The sequence below is a fragment of the Poecile atricapillus genome, chromosome 1 (assembly GCF_030490865.1).
Source record: "Poecile atricapillus isolate bPoeAtr1 chromosome 1, bPoeAtr1.hap1, whole genome shotgun sequence".
Lineage (NCBI taxonomy): Eukaryota > Metazoa > Chordata > Aves > Passeriformes > Paridae > Poecile > Poecile atricapillus.
This window is the reverse complement of record NC_081249.1, coordinates 96,090,535-96,109,237: the sequence shown is the minus strand read 5'-3', so window position 1 is coordinate 96,109,237 and position 18,703 is coordinate 96,090,535. Positions and strand designations below refer to the sequence as shown.

General features: G+C 39.7%; 1 protein-coding gene across 1 annotated transcript in view; it reads left to right on the top strand.

The window, feature by feature from the left end:
* The window catches only part of IMPG2 (interphotoreceptor matrix proteoglycan 2), a 53,965-nt gene extending 39,040 nt beyond the window's left edge, over positions 1–14,925 (top strand). The window contains exons 10-19 of the mRNA XM_058841224.1: positions 50–294; positions 928–1,010; positions 4,600–4,912; positions 5,368–7,022; positions 7,913–8,132; positions 9,344–9,554; positions 11,680–11,868; positions 12,056–12,254; positions 13,143–13,222; positions 14,137–14,925. Coding sequence (XP_058697207.1) covers positions 50–294; positions 928–1,010; positions 4,600–4,912; positions 5,368–7,022; positions 7,913–8,132; positions 9,344–9,554; positions 11,680–11,868; positions 12,056–12,254; positions 13,143–13,222; positions 14,137–14,149 — 3,208 coding nt within the window. The 3' untranslated portion in view covers positions 14,150–14,925. The remainder of the gene's footprint in view (positions 1–49; positions 295–927; positions 1,011–4,599; positions 4,913–5,367; positions 7,023–7,912; positions 8,133–9,343; positions 9,555–11,679; positions 11,869–12,055; positions 12,255–13,142; positions 13,223–14,136) is intronic.
* Positions 14,926–18,703: the final 3,778 nt, after the last annotated feature.

The window sequence follows — 18,703 nt, the reverse complement described above, 5'->3', positions numbered from 1 at the left end:
GACAATCTAACATTTCTCATCCGTGTTCTTTCTCCTTGTACAACCGAAGTGGAGTGGAAGTTCACTATGCTGTGACATTTGATGGAAAAGCCATCAGCAATGCCACCTGGGACCTGATTAACCTGCATTCAAACAAGGTGGAGGACAACTCCTTCATGGGCATAGAGGACAATCCAACAGTTGTGTACACCATCAGTGATTTCCGAGATTATATTGCTGAGATCCTCCAGAAAAATGCTCTGCTTGAAAATGCTTCCATCTCTTTGGACCCTAACTCTCTTCAGCTTACTAATGGTGCGTATTAATTAGGATGCATTGGTGTGCCACACATCTGACTTCTTACAAAATAAATCTCAGCTGAGTGAATTATTCAACTGTCCTCTGAAAAATTAAACAGAACAAAATCAACTTGTCATAGCCTGTTTTGCTCTGATCTTGACCAGGCCAAGTCGTTAGCAGTAGCATCCTATTCTTGATCCGTTAGCCTAGCCCCCCATGTTATTTAAATTTTTATTTTGAAACTGAGGTTTGTCGTGTGCACTTTCAGTAATACTTTCAAAAATTAATAGGAACAAAAGGGGGAAATGTGGTTCACATGGTGCACATTGCATCAGGGTGACCTTCAACTTAGTAGCTCTGTGTTTGCTTTAGGCAGCACAAAGGAAATACCCAGATTATTGTTGAATATTCAATGATCCTGCTAGAGGTGACTAAAGAGTGCTGTCACCCCTTTGTTCTCATCTTTCCCCTCCACTTCCTGTCAGTGATTTGGAGACATTTCCAGCAACAAAATGTCTCTGGCAAATTTTTGAGAAGATTTTACTTACAAATCTGAAATCAGAGAGGGCTTTTCAGTCGGTCTTCCAACACAACCTCCTCACACTTGTTACTGCAGCCTTTATATCCTGAGTGTTTGTATTTCCACAGTGAAGGAAATACTGCACCCCACATCAGAAGACCCATCCTGGATCACTGAGCATCCAGTTGTGCTGGAGCGCCCAGAGTTTGATGTGAGTATGGTTCTGAGCAGTGGTCTTTGGGCGCATTTGAGCAATTTAGTTCAGCAAGGTAGAATTGTAGCCAACACCCAGAGCTTCTCTATCCTGTTGTTCATGCAGAGAAGGCATACTAATGAAGGCATACTTTATATTGGAGTAAGAACAAGTGAAATCTCTCGTGTGATAATTCTGGTGTCTGCTGCCCAACAGTTTTCTGTGATCATCTTATTTTGGTTGTAAACATCTCTAAAGGTGTGATTCTGCCTTCCATGATACTACCTTTCTTTGGAAAGAAGAAATAGATGTAAATCCTAAAACTGGCTGCTAGAAGAGCTAAAACTCTAAGTTTCATAAGCTCCTTTTGTTACTGTATTTCTTTCAAAGAAAGTTCTGAATTTGGTTTTAAAATTATATCCATCCTCCTAATACCAGCAGAGGAAAATAACTGGCACTGGTTTCTTTTTTTTATCTCTTGAAGTTGTAATTGTCATCTCTGACTAGCTCTGGAATAACCCAAGACACAGACTAGAACTCTGTATTGGACAGGAGACTTGGTATCCCTGACCATGTCTGTACATGATTTAAGCAAAGATGCTGAGTTAGGTGCCAGCAATGCTGAGATCAAGTTAGTCAGTTCTGCCAACAGAGATCTTCTGAGTGCTGAATCATTGTCTGGGCAGTTGGTTTCTGCTCTCCACTCTGTTCTGTAACACAGATGTGTTTTCAACAAGAAATGAGCTCAGATCATGCCTTAAAATCCAGGCCCACTTGTGCTGGATGGTAGGTAGATTCTCACTCAGTCCATCATGAGACTGTTTTGAACACAGACACATTTAATTTTAGGCAACTTCTGAAATTTTTATGTAAGCAAAATTTGTTTTCACAGAATGCAAATATCGTTAGAATGGGCGTAGGTATAATATCCTTAATTTCATGGCAGTTTTCCCTGAGTTTTAAAAACTAATCATCGTCTAAAATACAGATTCATGTGGATTTGCCATAATGGATTAAACATGGTGTAGATAAACATGGATTTAACTTTCAGAAAAGGGCTTTCTCTTTACTGGAGACATCTAACTAGTCTAAAATGTAGAAAGACAAAGAATTCTGCCATTCTGTAATCTGACAGATGTGCAGGCAGGAAGATATTTTAGAGCAGTAGTATCTTGGCAATAATAAATTTTAAACCAGTTTTGGGGAATATTATTATGACAAAAAATTGTGGAACTTATATTTTTCTAATCATGGACTATGAATAAAGGTTTCTATGCCTTCAGTCAAAAACTCTGATTATGTAAAAGGTATCAAGTATATCCCCAAACCAGCTGTGTGCAATCTGCAATACACAGGGCATTTCCAAAGTAGCTTCAGATAAATATAGGATAAACCTAAATGTGCTTAAACAGTACATAATTGATCGATTATTTCCACAGATGTCGAACCTTTATGGTTCAAGTAGAACTGTTACCTATGGAAAATAATTTTGCTATAGTTTTCCCTAGGTGATTTGAGAATAAGCTGGATTTGTATTAGCGTACCAATATCATGACATAACATGGGACTCTCACGATTTCACCATCCAATTGCCAGCAGGTGGTACAATTAATTTTTTTGAGTTTTGCAGATCTCTTTAAAAGTAAAGCAAAAATCAGGTCTAGTTTTTGAAATCCATATCTTGTTGTTTATGATGAATTGTAACAAGTAGAATGCTCTGGTTTGAGGAATACAATGTCTTTCTGGCAGCAGAAAATGAAAAATCAGGGAGAGGGGTTCTGTGTTTACAGCCATCTAACATATTTGTAAACCTTTTACACTGGTGAAAACCAGAACTAGCCAATATGATACTAAACTTGTTAATATAATATATTGCCCTGTAACAAGAATTTTTTAATAATGTTAGTTGCCATAGGAGCATTTATCCATTCAAATAAATGGTGAAGTGCAGACCCTGGCAACTAAATGCTTGCATTAAATAAATGTATCAAGGAGCGACTGCTGGTAGTCCTAATTAATTTTTTATGGAATTTATATATATAATTTATTTCTAATTTTGTACAGTAGCTCTTTTTATAACTTTATTTATAGTGGTTAGTCTTGCCAAAAATAAAAGTGCTGGAACACATGTCTTTACGGTATATATACTTTTCAACTGATTGTTACCGTATAAATTAAAATACTTGATGACACTTTGGTGGCATAACAACTGGCATTTTAAAATGTGATCAGTACATGCAAACAAGTGATTTAAGAGGGAAAAAAAAGAAAAAGAAAAACTTAAACTGGCCTGTTTCCAAGGCATTCAAATGCAGTTTGTATTAAGCTGAAAATTTAATTCACCCACATTTCAACCGGGAGTAAAATTTAAAATTGAAAATATTTGGATTCTTCCTGTTATTCCTGCTGGTCAAGCAATAGAAAGAGGTTTGACAGGAATGGTAAGCTACAGAAATGATTCCAGTGGTTTTGAACTGTAATACATATTACAGAAACTTGTGTCCACAGTACACTTTGCTTGTCACCATTGGCAGTTTGTTAGCCCATAATAAATTACTGCTTCTTGAATTGCTTGGCAGCTTTACATACCCGATAGGGTTATTGGTCCACAGCCCACTGCTGCACAGCATTTATATATGGGCAGGTATCCATGTAAAGTACTAATTCCTGAGGTTTAGGCTATCAGCTTGCTTTTGTAGCCTTGACCAAATAACTTAATATCTTTTTTGCCTTTTTTCTGATATAATTACCTCATCAGACACCATAGTAGGAGATTAATATTCAAAGATTAAATATGCTAACTACTTTAACTGTAAACCAAGTAATGATTGGGATGTGGAATAGAAAGTAAACAGTGTGGAAATTGGAGATGTAACAACAAATTATTTTTTCACACTTCAAATAATTCTCAAATTCATTCTGCATCCACTTTGTTGTTCATCATTACTGCTGTTAGATTTTTTTTTTTTTTTTTTCCTGCACAGGCATCTTGGCTTTAAAACTAAATTATTCCAGGTTCTAAATGTTCTTCATTATGTTCTGGCCTTTGTTATTTTCCTGTGTTCTCATACCCACAAACTAAAAGATATCAATAAATGATGACTGGGCATGCATCCATCAAAGTTCACTTTCTACACTGTTTCCTGTATCATAGTAACTGAAATAGTAGAATTACTGTATTAATTGTGTGGCTGATGAATAACAGCTGTTAGACCTCATCATGCTTTAGGAAGGCAGACAACATTTATCTTTGATTTAGCTGGAGATGGACAGATTCCTTTTTTTCAGCATAGGAAAGGAGAATGGGGTTGGGTATAGATGGCAAATCTCTTAATACCCTAAGGAGTGCTGCACTCCAAACAAGCTGAATGGCTCCTTTCCCTTTTTGATGGACACAACATTTGTCAGAAGGATGTGCATTTCACATGTATATTGCACTAGATTAGCAAGGGTCTATATTTGCCACTCACCCATCGCTCCCTCAGAGACAGTAGTTAGAGACTTGGCCACTGCCTGCTGTTAACCCCTTCTGTGTGTTCAGCCCAATGCAGACAACCAGTGTTTCCCCTGTAATAGTGGAAATATTAATAGTGGCTTTATGTTCCAGGACAGCACCTTTTTAGCTGAACGACCTTCTGCAGATGAGTCAACGGTCAGCAATGCCTTGCCCTTTGATTACACCAAACCAGATTCCACCTCAGACAGTGAGCAGTCCAGTGACAATGAAATCCAGCCAAGACCAGAGAACATGGACTATGAGGCTGGTTTGGCACCTGAAGCTCCACTTTCCTCAGAGGTTGATGTCACTTCTTTGCCTGATGGGCAGAATTTAGAGACTTCTCATTTAGTCACTGTACCAATGTTAGAGCATGATTCTATGGACTCTCTGGAATGGCTTTCAGCCCCCAGTTCTTTAGATGGTAAGTTAATGCCATTGACTGAAACTTAAATCTGGATCCTGGTACTCACCAGATTATAGTTCACCAAAATGAGTTTTCAGAAAGCTCTAAAAGTTGAGTATTTTTCTCCACCAGTTTTTACCTTTTGTGTGTACATGTATCCAAGAGCTATATACCAAAGTAAAATGCTTGTAATAGCTAATAATGCCTGTTTCTCTCTTCTGGAAATTATATGTACATGGCACTTGTTAAATAGCACAGAAGTAATTTTGTATGTCTTGACTTGGCCCATAGAATATCTTAATGGAAAGTGGGAGAGGTTAACAGGGGTTCTTATGACTTTGGCATACAAAGGCCAGGATGTATTATGGAAAATGTGGAACATAGATCTACAGGTAATAAAATTAATGAAATTTGACACTTTTTTTGTAAACAACAGCTAATTGTCAATTTGTTTTTATTTTTAATGTTTGAAGATACTGGGCTATCTGAAGAACTTTTGCCTTTAAGTCCTTCTCACCTTGTGCCTGAAGAATCTCCATCTACTGATGACTTTGAAGTTCCTCTACTTTCTGCACCAACAGTGGCCTCTTCATCAGTCATAGAGACTGATATTAAAGAGAAGGAAGAAGTAATCCAAGGTAGTCCTGAGGGCAGTGACAGTGCAGACTCTGTGGAAGAAATTCCTTTTCCCTTAGAAGTGCCCCCTATGGAAGACGAAACTGATATATTTCTTGGAGATAGAGTTATATATGATGATGGGTCTGGTTCAGCTTTTGATGGTTCAGGAAAAGAAATGGAATCAAGTATCTGGCCTTGGGAAGAAGCAACCCTGGAACCAGTTTTCTACCCTGGTCCTGATAGCTGGCTTGAAGATGACAATGAGTCTTTGTTAATCAAACCTGAGGATATCCCTGAAGGCATGATTTTAGACTATATTCTTAACTCTGGGAATAAATTAGATTATGATCTTTCCAAAGATGAGAATGAAGGGATAGTCAATATAAAAGATTTCCTTGATGAGTCTGAAATATTTGTCTTTCCAGAGACGACAACTCCGCAAGTACCTCTGTTACAGACAGAAGAGCCATCGTCTGTGGAACCATCTACACAGACAGAAACACTGGGCATGTATGATTCTTCTTTTGTCATGCCAGCTGGAGAGGCCCCTGTCTCACCACCATATACAGATCTGTCTGTGGAAGATAGTCTCCATACATCCACAGGGACTGTCAGTATGGAGCAATCTGAGGAGTCTAGTGTAGGCCAGAACATAATTCCTGAAGTAGTTGAACACCAAAGTGAAGATAGGGCAGTGGTAGAAGAACTATTCACAGCGAGGCAGCCGGATGTAATGGAAACTGCTACAGTAGAACACTTGGACACAATCTCTTTAGAAACTATTCTGACTGCAGATCCTTCTGTGGTAAAGCCTGATGCTTCCACAGAAGAGCAGCAAGCCCTAGATTCATCACTGGCAGACCAAGACACTGCTGGTTCAGCAGTGAAGGTGCCAGCTGATGTTTGGCCTACTGACAGGGCACTAGAAACCTCCTTAGATCAGACAGTGCAACCAGCAATTCCAGCAGTTACTCAAGGTTCAGCTGCATTTCCTTCTGTAACAGATCACACCACTGTCCTAGAGGGCTTTCCTGGACAGCATGGTACAGACCATGACACACATATGTCCATGAGCTTCAGCACTGTTATGGATTATCAAACAGTGAGTGTAACAACGAGCACTGTTGAGCTTCAGCCCCACCTCCCTCCTGTGGGATCCACACCGTCATTGTCTGTGGCTACCTCAGCAAAGCTGGGAGATGAAACAACAAGAGTCCTGGATGTTTCAGTAGACCTGGGTCGTGTTAGCACTGTTCACTTTTCTCCTGAGCGGACTGAGGAGGGAAGGAGAATGACTGAAAGTCACATGGAGCTGACAACTCATGTCCAGTCCACAGAGATGGCCAGTGTGGCTTGGGCCACACATGAAACCCACTACAGCAGTACTGTCCCATCCCGAGCTCTAGTTGTGTTCTTCAGTCTTCGGGTTACCAACATGATGTTTTCAGAGGACCTGTTTAATAAAAACTCCCCTGAATATAAAGCCTTGGAGCAGCGATTCTTGGAGCTGGTAAGAGTTACTTCTGTGCTAAATATCCATTAGCAGATAGACAAAAACTGTTTGTAAATTATATTTGGTCATCTCTCTTTTGCAGAGAGTAACTTAAAACTGGTGTTTACATGATGTTTACACATAAGGTTTGTGTCCCTGTGTGGGGAAGATTCTGTCTGAAAATGGGTGGTGGGATGCTGTTCACCTTTTAGTCAGATAATAGTCTCTCTGAACGAGAACTCCTTAGCATCATGGACCAGCTGCTCTGCTGGTGTCAATAAATATAGCAGTGTAGCTGAAGTCACTACCACACTCACCCTACTTGCTTCCACACTGCTCTTTATTTAGTTTATAGGGAGAAAGATGCAAGAAAACCTGAGGCTGTGAGCAGGTAACTTTTCTGCAATACATTCAACCTGTCCTAAGAGGTAGCTCAGGGAAGTAAGCTGTTCCTAACCTGATGGCTTGGAAAGCCTTATGGGAGTTACAGAGCAGCCACTGCCAAATTTTAACTGGGAAATTCCCCTCTTGTAACTGAAACAGACCCTTTTGTGTGAGATGAAGGGAGCAAAGCAGAGAGAGGGAGGGGAGACATGCTTGAAGGAAAAACCCTGTGAAATGGCAAATATTCCATGTACTTAGATCAAGGGAGAACACAATGTGGGTCCTGAGAACTATGTTTCTGAATTGTTAGATTTTTAGAAACTCCTTGCAAGCTGGTATACTCTTAAGAACTCCCTGAAATACTCAGGCTTCTGGCAGCACAGACCTGAGCCAGGTAAAGGTGAATGTTCTTGATGTACAGTTTGGATAAAATCATTCAGACTCTGCTGCAGTAACAGTGCAACTGGCTTGAGTAGAGAGAGACTCAATGATTCAGCTTTTCTGTCATATCCCCTGTGTTGCAGCTGGTGCCCTACCTTCAGTCAAATCTGACAGGATTCCAGAACCTGGAAATCCTGAACTTCAGAAATGGCAGCATTGTGGTGAACAGTCGAATGAAATTTGCCAAACCTGTGCCCCGGAATGTCACCAACGCTGTGTACATGATCCTGGAAGATTTCTGCAACACTGCATATCACACCATGAACCTGGCCATCGATAAATACTCTCTGGATGTGGAATCAGGTAAGGACAGCAGGGAAATGCAGCTTAAAGCAAGAGATCCAGAAAAATTCTGGTTTAAGTGCTAAGGATCCCAGCAGCTCAGAGGCTGCCCACTGCTTTTAACAGGCTGGGCTTTAGAAAGACAGTCTTTCATTGAGTAAAAACAAATTAAATCTTCTTTGGACTAAAGACATGAAAGTCAAAGTAGTACCCAGACAGAGAAAGCTGTATGGGGTCCATACAGATTTCTGGATAAATATGAACTCATGGGATACTCCCTCCATGGTATAATGCCCCTGTATTTGACCTGGGGAGTGGTGGAACAGGTGGCTCAGGGAGATGAGAAAGATGGCTCGGTGGTGCTCGTCTCTTACATTTACTTTCATGTGTGGCTTGAATTTACTCCACATGGTTATTCCCACAGGTGGTAGCCAGTTTGCCTGCCAGGTGGGCATCTGCACAACTAACAGTTGCTGCCTCATGCTTGGGGTAAGGTCTTGGTTGCACTAAAATGTGACAAGGATTCTTGCTTCACTCTGATACAGGGAGAAGGTTGTTTTGGTTTTTTACCCTGTCAAAGTTAGCCAGTAGTTCACCATATAAGCAACCTGGAAATATCTCCTGTTTTAAAGTTAGAGATAAATAAGAGTGCTGACATGCTGGCATATGGTAGCTGATCTTTCCAGATAGGTCTCTTATAAGCATGGCAAATGTTCTGATATTGATTGTTTAGCTGTATGCCAGCCTCTTAAGCCTGGTACCAGTGAGGTATCTTGAATGCAATAAGCTTGTGCTCCTTGCAGACAAAAAGGCAAATCCCCTCACATGGGCAGATGATGAGTGCCTGACATCCCACTGCCTTTCCCCATATGCTGTCTAGGTTTTCCATAGCAAGAAATACTGGAGATCACCTGTGGTTTGCTCATTTGTAAAAGAGAGTTCCAGCAGACAGAGAAAATATGAGGTACTGTCTGTTCCAGTATGAAAAAGATCACTTCATTCTTGCTTTTTTGACTGTTTGTTGTGTAGTCTTAGCCATGCCACTGGCATGTATGCACAGAGGAATATTTGCTAGTGCTTGTTCACCTCAGCAGAACCTTTTGTTACTCAGGAAAGATGCACCCTGGATTTTTGTGGATTAACAAGATACCATTAGAGAAAATGGCAGCCAGCACCTTGTGCCTGTAAAATTCTTCCCTTTCATTAATAGGTTTTGCTCTGTGTATTGTCAGGTGAGCAAGCAGACCCCTGCAAGTTCCAGGCCTGCAACGAGTTCTCTGAATGCTTAGTAAACCGCTGGAGTGGGGAAGCTGAGTGTGTCTGCAACCCTGGCTACCTCAGCATCGATGGGCTGCCATGCAACAGCATTTGTGATCTGCAACCAAACTTCTGCCTGAACGATGGCAAGTGTGACATAAGCCCTGGGCAAGGGGCCATCTGTAGGTAAGTCACCCTCCTGCTGGAAGTTGTGCTTCCTGGATGAAAATGCCTATCTTGAAGCATTCTTTGTCCAAAATTCTGTGCAATATTGTGTAACAAGTGAGTTAGATGGTGATGTTATGCTGCTCAGTATGAGTCCCAGTACTAACATTAGTTTTCTTATGTATATATCATAAATGAGAGAGTGACAAATTAATAGAACAGAAACATCAGAAAATAAAACTAACTAGGAATAACAGTTGTAATGGAGCACACTCAGTGGTTCAAATGACTTTTATTGACCTTTGGCGATAGAATTTACCTCCAGACGTTTTTTCAAGTAGCGAAGCGATTGATTGTCATGTCACCTATGAGAGTTAATTCCATAACAGAATTTTATACCTGCACATCCCATTGATAGTGCATAAATTCATCAAATATAGTGCTTTTGGTCTGGAAAAAAGCATAAAACTAAATATTGTACATTTGGGAAAAATCATGTGGGCTCATAAAAGGATGCAGGAACAGGCACCAAATATTTGCTTAAAAAAGAAAAAAATACAGATGCATCTAAACAGGATCGCTGTATTTTGCAGGTAAACAAAAAGACTTCATGCAAGATACAGACACACTGGTGATGCCCCTGACATGGAACTTTACTTTTTACTTTTCAAACAATGTAACAGTCTATTATTAAAAATAAAATTTACCTATCAACAAAATTTAAGAAAACTACCACAAAGAAAAGTATTACTACTAGTAGTTAGTTATGTTACTTCATGTGATTTCCTCTTTGAAGTTTACCTAGAACTTCTCTAAAGTCAATCTTAGACTGCTAACAGTTAACAGAAGAAATAAAAATGGTTTTAAAACTTTAAAATTGGATACAATCACAGATGCATTATATGCATTATATGCATTTGCGTGATAGTGTGAATCAGAAGCAGGTAAATATCTGAAACCAAGCCAGTATTTATTAAAAAAAAATTGAAAAAATTTGAGGTATTGCTTACTACTTTCAGAAACAGTTTCAGATCATTATGTGAGAACAGTTAAGTTAATGATGTTTCTTATTAATAGGGTTCATTGTTGTTCATGGTCATAACAGATCATGATACTTTGAGATTTTATAGAAAAAACTCCCAAACAGATACATAATGCAAATATATTATTTTTACTGATATATTTAAAGTCAATAATAACAACATTATAGTTCCTATGTTCAAAACAACATTAAGGCAGAAATGCTGAATACAATTTTGGGCAACCATTCCAAAGATACAGTCTTGGACCTGCGCTTCCCTCGAGTCATTTATTTTATCTATCCATTTAGACATTGTGAAGGTCACAACACTAGGAACATTCTACTCAGCTAACACACCTTCATTAGACTGCATTACAAGATGATAAAGACAACTGCTGTCTACCTTTACAGTGTTGATATGTCACACACAAGGCTCAATCAAGGCAGGAGTTTTTCCTCAGTCTAAACACCTTCCAGTTTTAACACCTCACAGGGTACTGTAAATTTCATAAAGCACAGTTATTTTCCACCACAAATGCATTACCCTTTTGTTGTTTTACCTACCTTCGTTCAATTCTGTGATTTGGGTTCTGGAGATCTGAGGATTCTGGAGAAAAGTTGGCTCCCATGAGACCTTTCCTGTGACCTTTCAATACTTCAGGGAGGTTTATAAGAAAGATGAGGACAGGCACTTTGGCAGGGTCTGTTGTGAAAGGACAAGGCATAATGGTTTTAAACTAAAAGAATGTAGATTCAGACTAGATACAAGGAAGAAATTTTTTACAGTTGCAGTGGTAAAACACTGGAGCTGGTTGTCCAGAGAGATGGTAGATGCCCCACCCCTGGATTGGATGGGGCTCTGAGCAACCTGATCTAGTTGAAGATGTCCCTGCTCATTGCAGGGGACTAGATGACCTTTAATGGTCTCTTTCAACTCAAACTGTTACATGATTATCTACCAAAAAGTACGTCCATAATAATAACAATAATAAAGAAAATTGGTGATTGGACAATGCAAAGATATTTATTGGGGTGACTTAACTGAGGGAACATCATAAGAGGAACTCAAATACATTAACCAAAGCTTTTGCTGGTGTGTAATTTCCCTGCGTTTCTTTGTGGCAGGTGCCGTGTGGGAGAGAACTGGTGGTACAGAGGGGAGCACTGTGAGGAATACGTGTCCGAGCCACTGGTTGTGGGTATTGCAATTGCTTCTGTGGCAGGATTCCTTCTTGTGGCATCTGCTGTCATCTTCTTCTTGGCCAGGACCCTTCGAGACCAGTACACAAAGAGTGATACTGGGGACTCCCAGGGGTAGGTGACACCATCTAATATTTTAAAGCACATCGGCTACAATAAGGATAATTCTGTCAAAAGTCTTATATCACACCGCTTACAAGCAACAGGATGTGCAGGCACCTCCAAATGCCAGGCTTCCTTAGTCTGTCTGCTGCCCCTCCAGGCTGCAGAGAAGCTGACAGTGTGTTTATTGCTCCCCCAGGCAGGGTGACAGCCTCTCGTCCATTGAGAATGCAGTTAAATACAACCCCATGTATGAAAGTGATACGACTGGCTACAGCCATTATTACCGGAGATATCCACAGCTAACGTCCTACAGTTCCACCAGTGCAGAGACATCCACAGACTACAGCAGTGAAGAGATCAGGCACATTTATGAAAACAGTGAGCTTACTAAGGAGGTAAATGACCTTGTTTTCATAGTGGCATGGGAAAGATCATGGAAACTGTAAGCTTATTCCACACTTCTAGCCTCAGAGGTGGGCCCGATCTTTCCCCAGTGTCTGTGCTGTAGATAAACAGGTTGCAGCGGCTGCAGCTATTTCAAAGAAGACAGAAAAGCTTGCTTTACCTGCTTGCTTTTAGAGAAAGTTATGGTTTTGTTCTGACCATGATAAAGGAGCTGATCCCTTAAGTAACTTCATGGGACTTGGGGAGGTTTGATTTTATTACTTGACACAACATTTACCTTTTAAAGCCAACTATCCTTTCTAAGAGTAGTTGCACAGTGGAAAATTGGTATATCTAGGCCTTTTCACAGGGTGCTTTTGCTTTGGGTGTTTTCTGATTGTTTTTAAAGTCTTTCTATAACCTGCAAGTTAGATCACATCTTATTTCTTCCTGTATACACAGTATCCAAGGTTTACTCTAGAAGGCTAAAGAGAAAGGATTTACATCCCAGAACTAACTACAGATATTTAAGCAGCTGTGAAAGGTGTGAATCCAGTATGTAGCTGGTATGCTGGCTGGTAGGCAAACTATCTCTGAGAGATAAATGGTTTTGTTAAAGCCCGTTGAAATGCTACACTGTCCAAACCCTGGTTTTGATTTAAAGGTGAAGTATTACTGAATTCAAATTAAGTGCTTCACTTAAAAAATTAAAAAATAAAAAAATTAAAATAATTATAATAAAATAAAGAAGAATTTTAGCATTGGAGTGCCCAATTTCAAGCTCCACTCTTTGAAACAGCAGCACATAGGAGCTTTATTTCCCAAAACCCAGAAATCAGTTATTTCAGTAGCATTCTGATTTCTATTATGTACTTACAATTCTGTTTATTGTATTCCAGGAAATTCAGGACAGAATTCGAATTATAGAGCTCTACGCTAAAGACCGCCAGTTTGCAGAGTTTGTTAGGCAGCATCAAATGTGAGTGAAATGTCTTGTCTGAATAACTAACTCCTTTGTGACTTTTTCATGTGGTCTTTGCCACATTACTGTATTGTTTTTTAATTTTTTATATTGTTTTTTAAGGTTTTAGAAATGCCAGGACACTAGAGGCTAAGATTTCAGCATTATTTTTGAAGAGGTTCAACCCTTTTACAGTATTTAATAATCCTGGAAGTCCTAGGGATAAAAAAAAAAAAAGCTCAGTGAAGAGGAATCCCAAAATTAATGGGTGTCAGAGCTCTGGCATCAATTTAGGTCCTTGAAAGTACAGATAGAATCTTATTAATTCCTCTGGTGTAATTCCCATTGCCCTGTAGTTTGTTTAAAAACAGAAATTTTAAAAACCCAAAACAAAAATGCTAGTTTGTCTTGAATTCTCAAGATTTGGCAGCTGACCAGCACCAGACAGATCACTGGTACTGTCCTGTGATCAGTACCAAGTGGGCACCAACTGTAACACAAACTACAATTCCAAACAATGACTCAGTCTGAGCTGTGTGCTTTGATGAAAGCTAAGCACATAGAAGGTACTCAAGGACTGAATGGTGAGCATTCACACTCGCATCAACTGTGTTCCTGCTGTGGGAAGCAGCAAACCACAACTTGCTGGGTTACTTTGAAAGATACTGGAGTACAGTTCCTTGGTATCCTGTTAAAAATACATATAGTAGCAAAAAACTCATGTTCCCAGATCTTCAGTAATATTTTTTTTTTAATTCAAAGGAACAGCAGTTCTTATTTTTCCGTGGCAGTTGTTTATTTTTTCATCTTGAAAAGGATTAGCATCTAGATTTCCCACAGATGTAAAGTTGTAAGGGCTGCCTTGTATAAGCCTTGAATCCAATATTTAAAAGAGATGAAATTAATCACTGCTTTTCTGTTTTTCATTTCAGGAAGCTGCTTTAAGAAAAAAAAGAAATTGATAGAATACACGTGGGAGATAAACGCTACCTTGCTGCCCCAGCAATGGGCTCAGATGTAACTGCAAAGTTACTTATAGTCTTAACATTGCATGGATGGATACAGATGTTTTCTAAGTGAATGGCTAAAATGTACAGATACCTGTTAATCTCAATTTCTTCTGGCTCTTCCGTGTAAAATGACACTTTTAAAGAGGTGATCAGAAGCGGCAGAGGTTATGAAAGTTCATTTTTCTTTAACTTCATAATGGACATTGAAAGATTTTGTATACAAGGGCAAAAAAAAATCTTCTTGGGTAAGACAAAGATATATGCACAACCAAAATAAAATGCACATTGAAAATCCCTGCCTGGCATTTTATCCCCTCACTGGCGATTCCAGTGGCAATTTATGGGTATAAAACACTAGCAGAAGAAAATATTTGATTTGCAAAGGAATCAGTTGTAGGGGAGAACTATTGTGCTGGAGTTATGTCGGCATTATTTTAAAGCACCCACAAAATTTTAAAGCAGACACAAACAAAAGCTCACTGGAAAAGCTTTTGTTCTTTACAGATGCCTGATGTACATTTTGCCACCTGGCATTAGCAAAGCAGAGGATAGCACCGAGCCTGCAGCCCCTGAGGGCTGTCCCTGGAAATCAGCATCACCACCAGTGACCCCACAGGGAGCCTTGGCCAGGCAGGACAGTGCTTCTGCAGCACACTGCAGTGTCTTTAAAGCCAGCATGGTTGGTTCTCCAGCTTATTCTGGCAGACACACAAGCTGGGGCACAGAAGGGCTTTTATCATACAATTTTTTTGTGAAGCTTAAGTGACTAATATTGATTTTTACTTTTTTTTTGTATGTAGACATTTTGTTTCATAATTTATAAGTTAATTGCATTATTTATTTGTTGTGTGTTCAGCTTGTTTTCATAATGGATTTAGTTGTTGAAATAGAAAGATGACTAGTTTTAATAGTGAAATACTACACTGGCATTTGTGCCCATTCTTTTATATCTATATTATATTTAGTGTTTACTCAGTGTTGAATTCAGCCAACTAATATTTGAAATTACTGAACGAGGCAATAGCCTGCCATGAGCTCCCTTTCAAAATCAGGCACTGAAGTCCATGCAGATTTGGTAGATGTCAGCATTTTCCTGCAGGGAAGTGAAAAACTGAAATTATTCTCAGTTTATTGGAAATCAGCACAGAATTCCTTAAACACAAAAAAAGTCAGCCTAAAACATTTTGAAATAGCTGAATTGAGATGGGGACTTCCAAGTAAAGAAATGGAATTTTATCTTCAAGTTATGAAGAGAGTTCTGACTAGATGTTAAGCTGTGTTGGGGCTCTGTTCAGTCACCCAAGGTCCCTTGTTTAAGTCATTAAAACAGCTGTCAGGGTTAGGGCCCCAATTACAATCGCATTTGTGCTAGCAAAAAAGGCCAAGTGATTTATTTCTCCAAAAGCTGTAGTTTTTGGCCCACATGTGCCAACAGCCACCTGATACTTTCTAGAATTAAGTGGTAGTGAGAATTACTTGATTGTCTTTAGGCAACCTAGCTAAACAAGAGAATATTTCAATGCAATTTTTCTACGTGTCCTGGAGCCCCTCACTGGATCACTTGTGTAGAACCTCCTTGCCTTGAGTGGCAGGGGATGGGTACCAGAGCCACATTTCTGTCAAAGAAATGCTTATAAAAACCACTGAAAGCCAAATAATGCCAGACAGCAGGAAATAAATAACATGGTGCTGCTGAACATTGTGACCAGATGTTATGAGACAGAGGCCCCAATCTAGTGGCTGGCCCAGGGGCTGTCAGAGCAGCTGGTCCAGAGTTTCTGGGGCACAGCCCACTCCTCGTGGCCCCGCAGCAACGCGGCTGAGCCATCCCCTAACACCGGGGTCTGCTGTCAGAGCAGAGAATTGCTGGGCTCAGGGTGGGCAGCAGCTTGGGACTTGTTTCTGTGCAGCTCAGCTGCCAGCCCTGGGAGATTTGGGGCTGCTCCTGCTGGGTTCAGCAGTGGATGGCAGCTGGGATCACAGAGGTTTTCAAGGTATTCTGCTGTGCACAAGCTGAGACGAGGCCTGGTTACACTGAGTGTGAGGTGTTTCAGTGAATATACAGTGATATGTTCTTTGTGTGTGTATATATATGAACATGATGGTATCTTTTCACTACAATAAAAAATTATTTCCAAAATATTTTTTTCTATACCATTCATGTAGAAACTATGAGTTTGACATGGAGAAGGCATCTTAGCCACCAACATTTGTGTGTGTAAGATCAGAAAGTTTTTTTAACAGAGCTAGCTAAGCTGTTAAATTCCTCCACTAATACAAGTAGCAAATATAGTTCATTAACACTTGCAAGGTTATAGTCTGAAAATTCATGCTGGAAAGCACATACCTGAGTGCTTTGCTTTCAGATAAACTCTTCTGAAGATGTTTTATCCCTAATCAAAAAGCCAAGAACTTAATGAATAATTGACTTTCTGTGATGCTTTTCCAGTCCAAGGCAAAGATAAAGAACTCTAAATATCCTATCAAAACAGACAAACCCCAAACACTCAAAACAACAAAAAATCCAACCACCACCCAACCAGCTCTGTGTACAAACCTATCAGTCTGTAATCAGTTAGCATGCACTTTTTCAGTTGATAAAAGTAAAAAGTGCATGTTTGAATAACTTGGCTTAATTGAAGAGCATGGAAAAAGGCAGGCATTGTTTACTAGATGCTGACAGGTCTATCAGAATCTGTGGCTCCCCTCAAGGCTGGAAACACAGAAGAAACATGAGGTCCCTCAGGGTGCCAGCAGCTGCCTTTTTTACAGAGGATCTCAAACACACAGCAGCCCTGTGGATCTCTCAAGGCCTCACTTTTAAACCTCAAGGCACCAATCCAAAGTGGTAAAATCCTACCAGGGCTGGAAATTCAAACAGAAAACAAGTGTTCAGAGCTGCAAGACTATCAGCAGTCCAGGAATAATTGTGTGCTTGTATTTGCTTTTTTGCAAAGCATGGAGCCTTGCCCAGCAAGAAGCTAAAAGATACCAAGTAACTGAGTCTCCATGCCATGAAGCCCCGGGCTGTGAGCTTCCTTTACTGCTGGGTAACAGTTTAGTTCCAGAAAAATAGGCTTTTTTCAGTTCTCAGAAGCTGACACTACAAATTTCTACTATCTCCACCAAACCAAGGAAGTGCATGAATAAACTTTTTATATTTTAAGAACTTAAAGCTTAAATGTTAGAATGGAAAAAAACCCATAATAATCAAGACATTCATTCACATTTCTCATCAGGCCTACAGGAATTGCTCCTTATTCCTAAGGGCTGCAGGTGCATGAGAGGACTTTGGGGCCTCTGCCACATGAATTCTGTGAAGAGAGACATGCAAAGGTGCTGCAGCTCCTACATAGGAACAATCATCTCACTATAAAACACAAAGCAAAAATATTCACCAATACCAATTTATCTCTCTATCTGTAAGCATCATAGGACAGACACAGACTGACTCTATACAGCATAGGAAGTGGGTCAGGGCATTGTTACTGTTTTAAATATTAGTAGAAAACTCACAGGGCTTTTGTGGTACTTGGTTTATTTGAAGAGTACTACAACACCAGCAGCATTTCTGTCTTATCCTTCCACTACTTGATCCAGTTTGGGAACAGACGCATCATCTTCTATATAACATGATCCACTTATTTTGGTTTTGCAGCTGGAAAAAAATTCCAAAGCTATTCCTGGGCCAGGATTTTTTTATTTGTCAGACCAAGTGGAAAAGTTTTGGTTTTGCCGTATTTACCACTAATTTGCTCTCCTATTCCAGATTATTAATGACCCACAGGAATTTTTGTTGAGTTCCTGTCCTCTTGGACTTTTGTTTGTGCTGCTACTCAACCTCTCTGCTGGGTCACTCACCACAGTGAACAGTGCAGCTCTGCTAGGCTGCAGGATTAAAATGTCATTTTGCCTAAGGTGCTACAGCTGTTCTGAGCCTGCACTTTTCGTTTTCCTGTGTTTCCAGTTAAACACAAAAGTAGATTTCAACTCTTAGTTGTTTCAGGATGAGAAATACCCTCAGTACTAGAATTTTGTGAGACAGATGCTAGATTATATTTTTTAAAAATCAATTCTACTATCAGCATATCTAAGGACTTTGTTTCTGTACTAAATATGTAAGTTGGAGTAAACTACACTTGAAGCCTGACCTTTTAGGAGGGGACACTGCCCCCAGCTCTCATTTATACAACTAAACCAACAAAATATGACTGTCTTGAATCATTGGAGGTTTAAATGCTCTTCAAAAATCTATTAAGCACAAGTTAAATTTGGTGTTAATTAGGCTTGCAGTTGCACCTCCACAGCTGATTGCCAGATGGGGAAACCATGCTTTTCTGGAAAGGCTGACATAGCTTGAACAGAAACGAAAATGGGAACAATAAAGGATATGGCTACACATCAAAACTTTATGTAGTAACATGGGCACATATCTGGATAAAAGAGAGCAAGTGCAGAGGTAGATTTTCAGAGGAGAGCTTACAAGCAA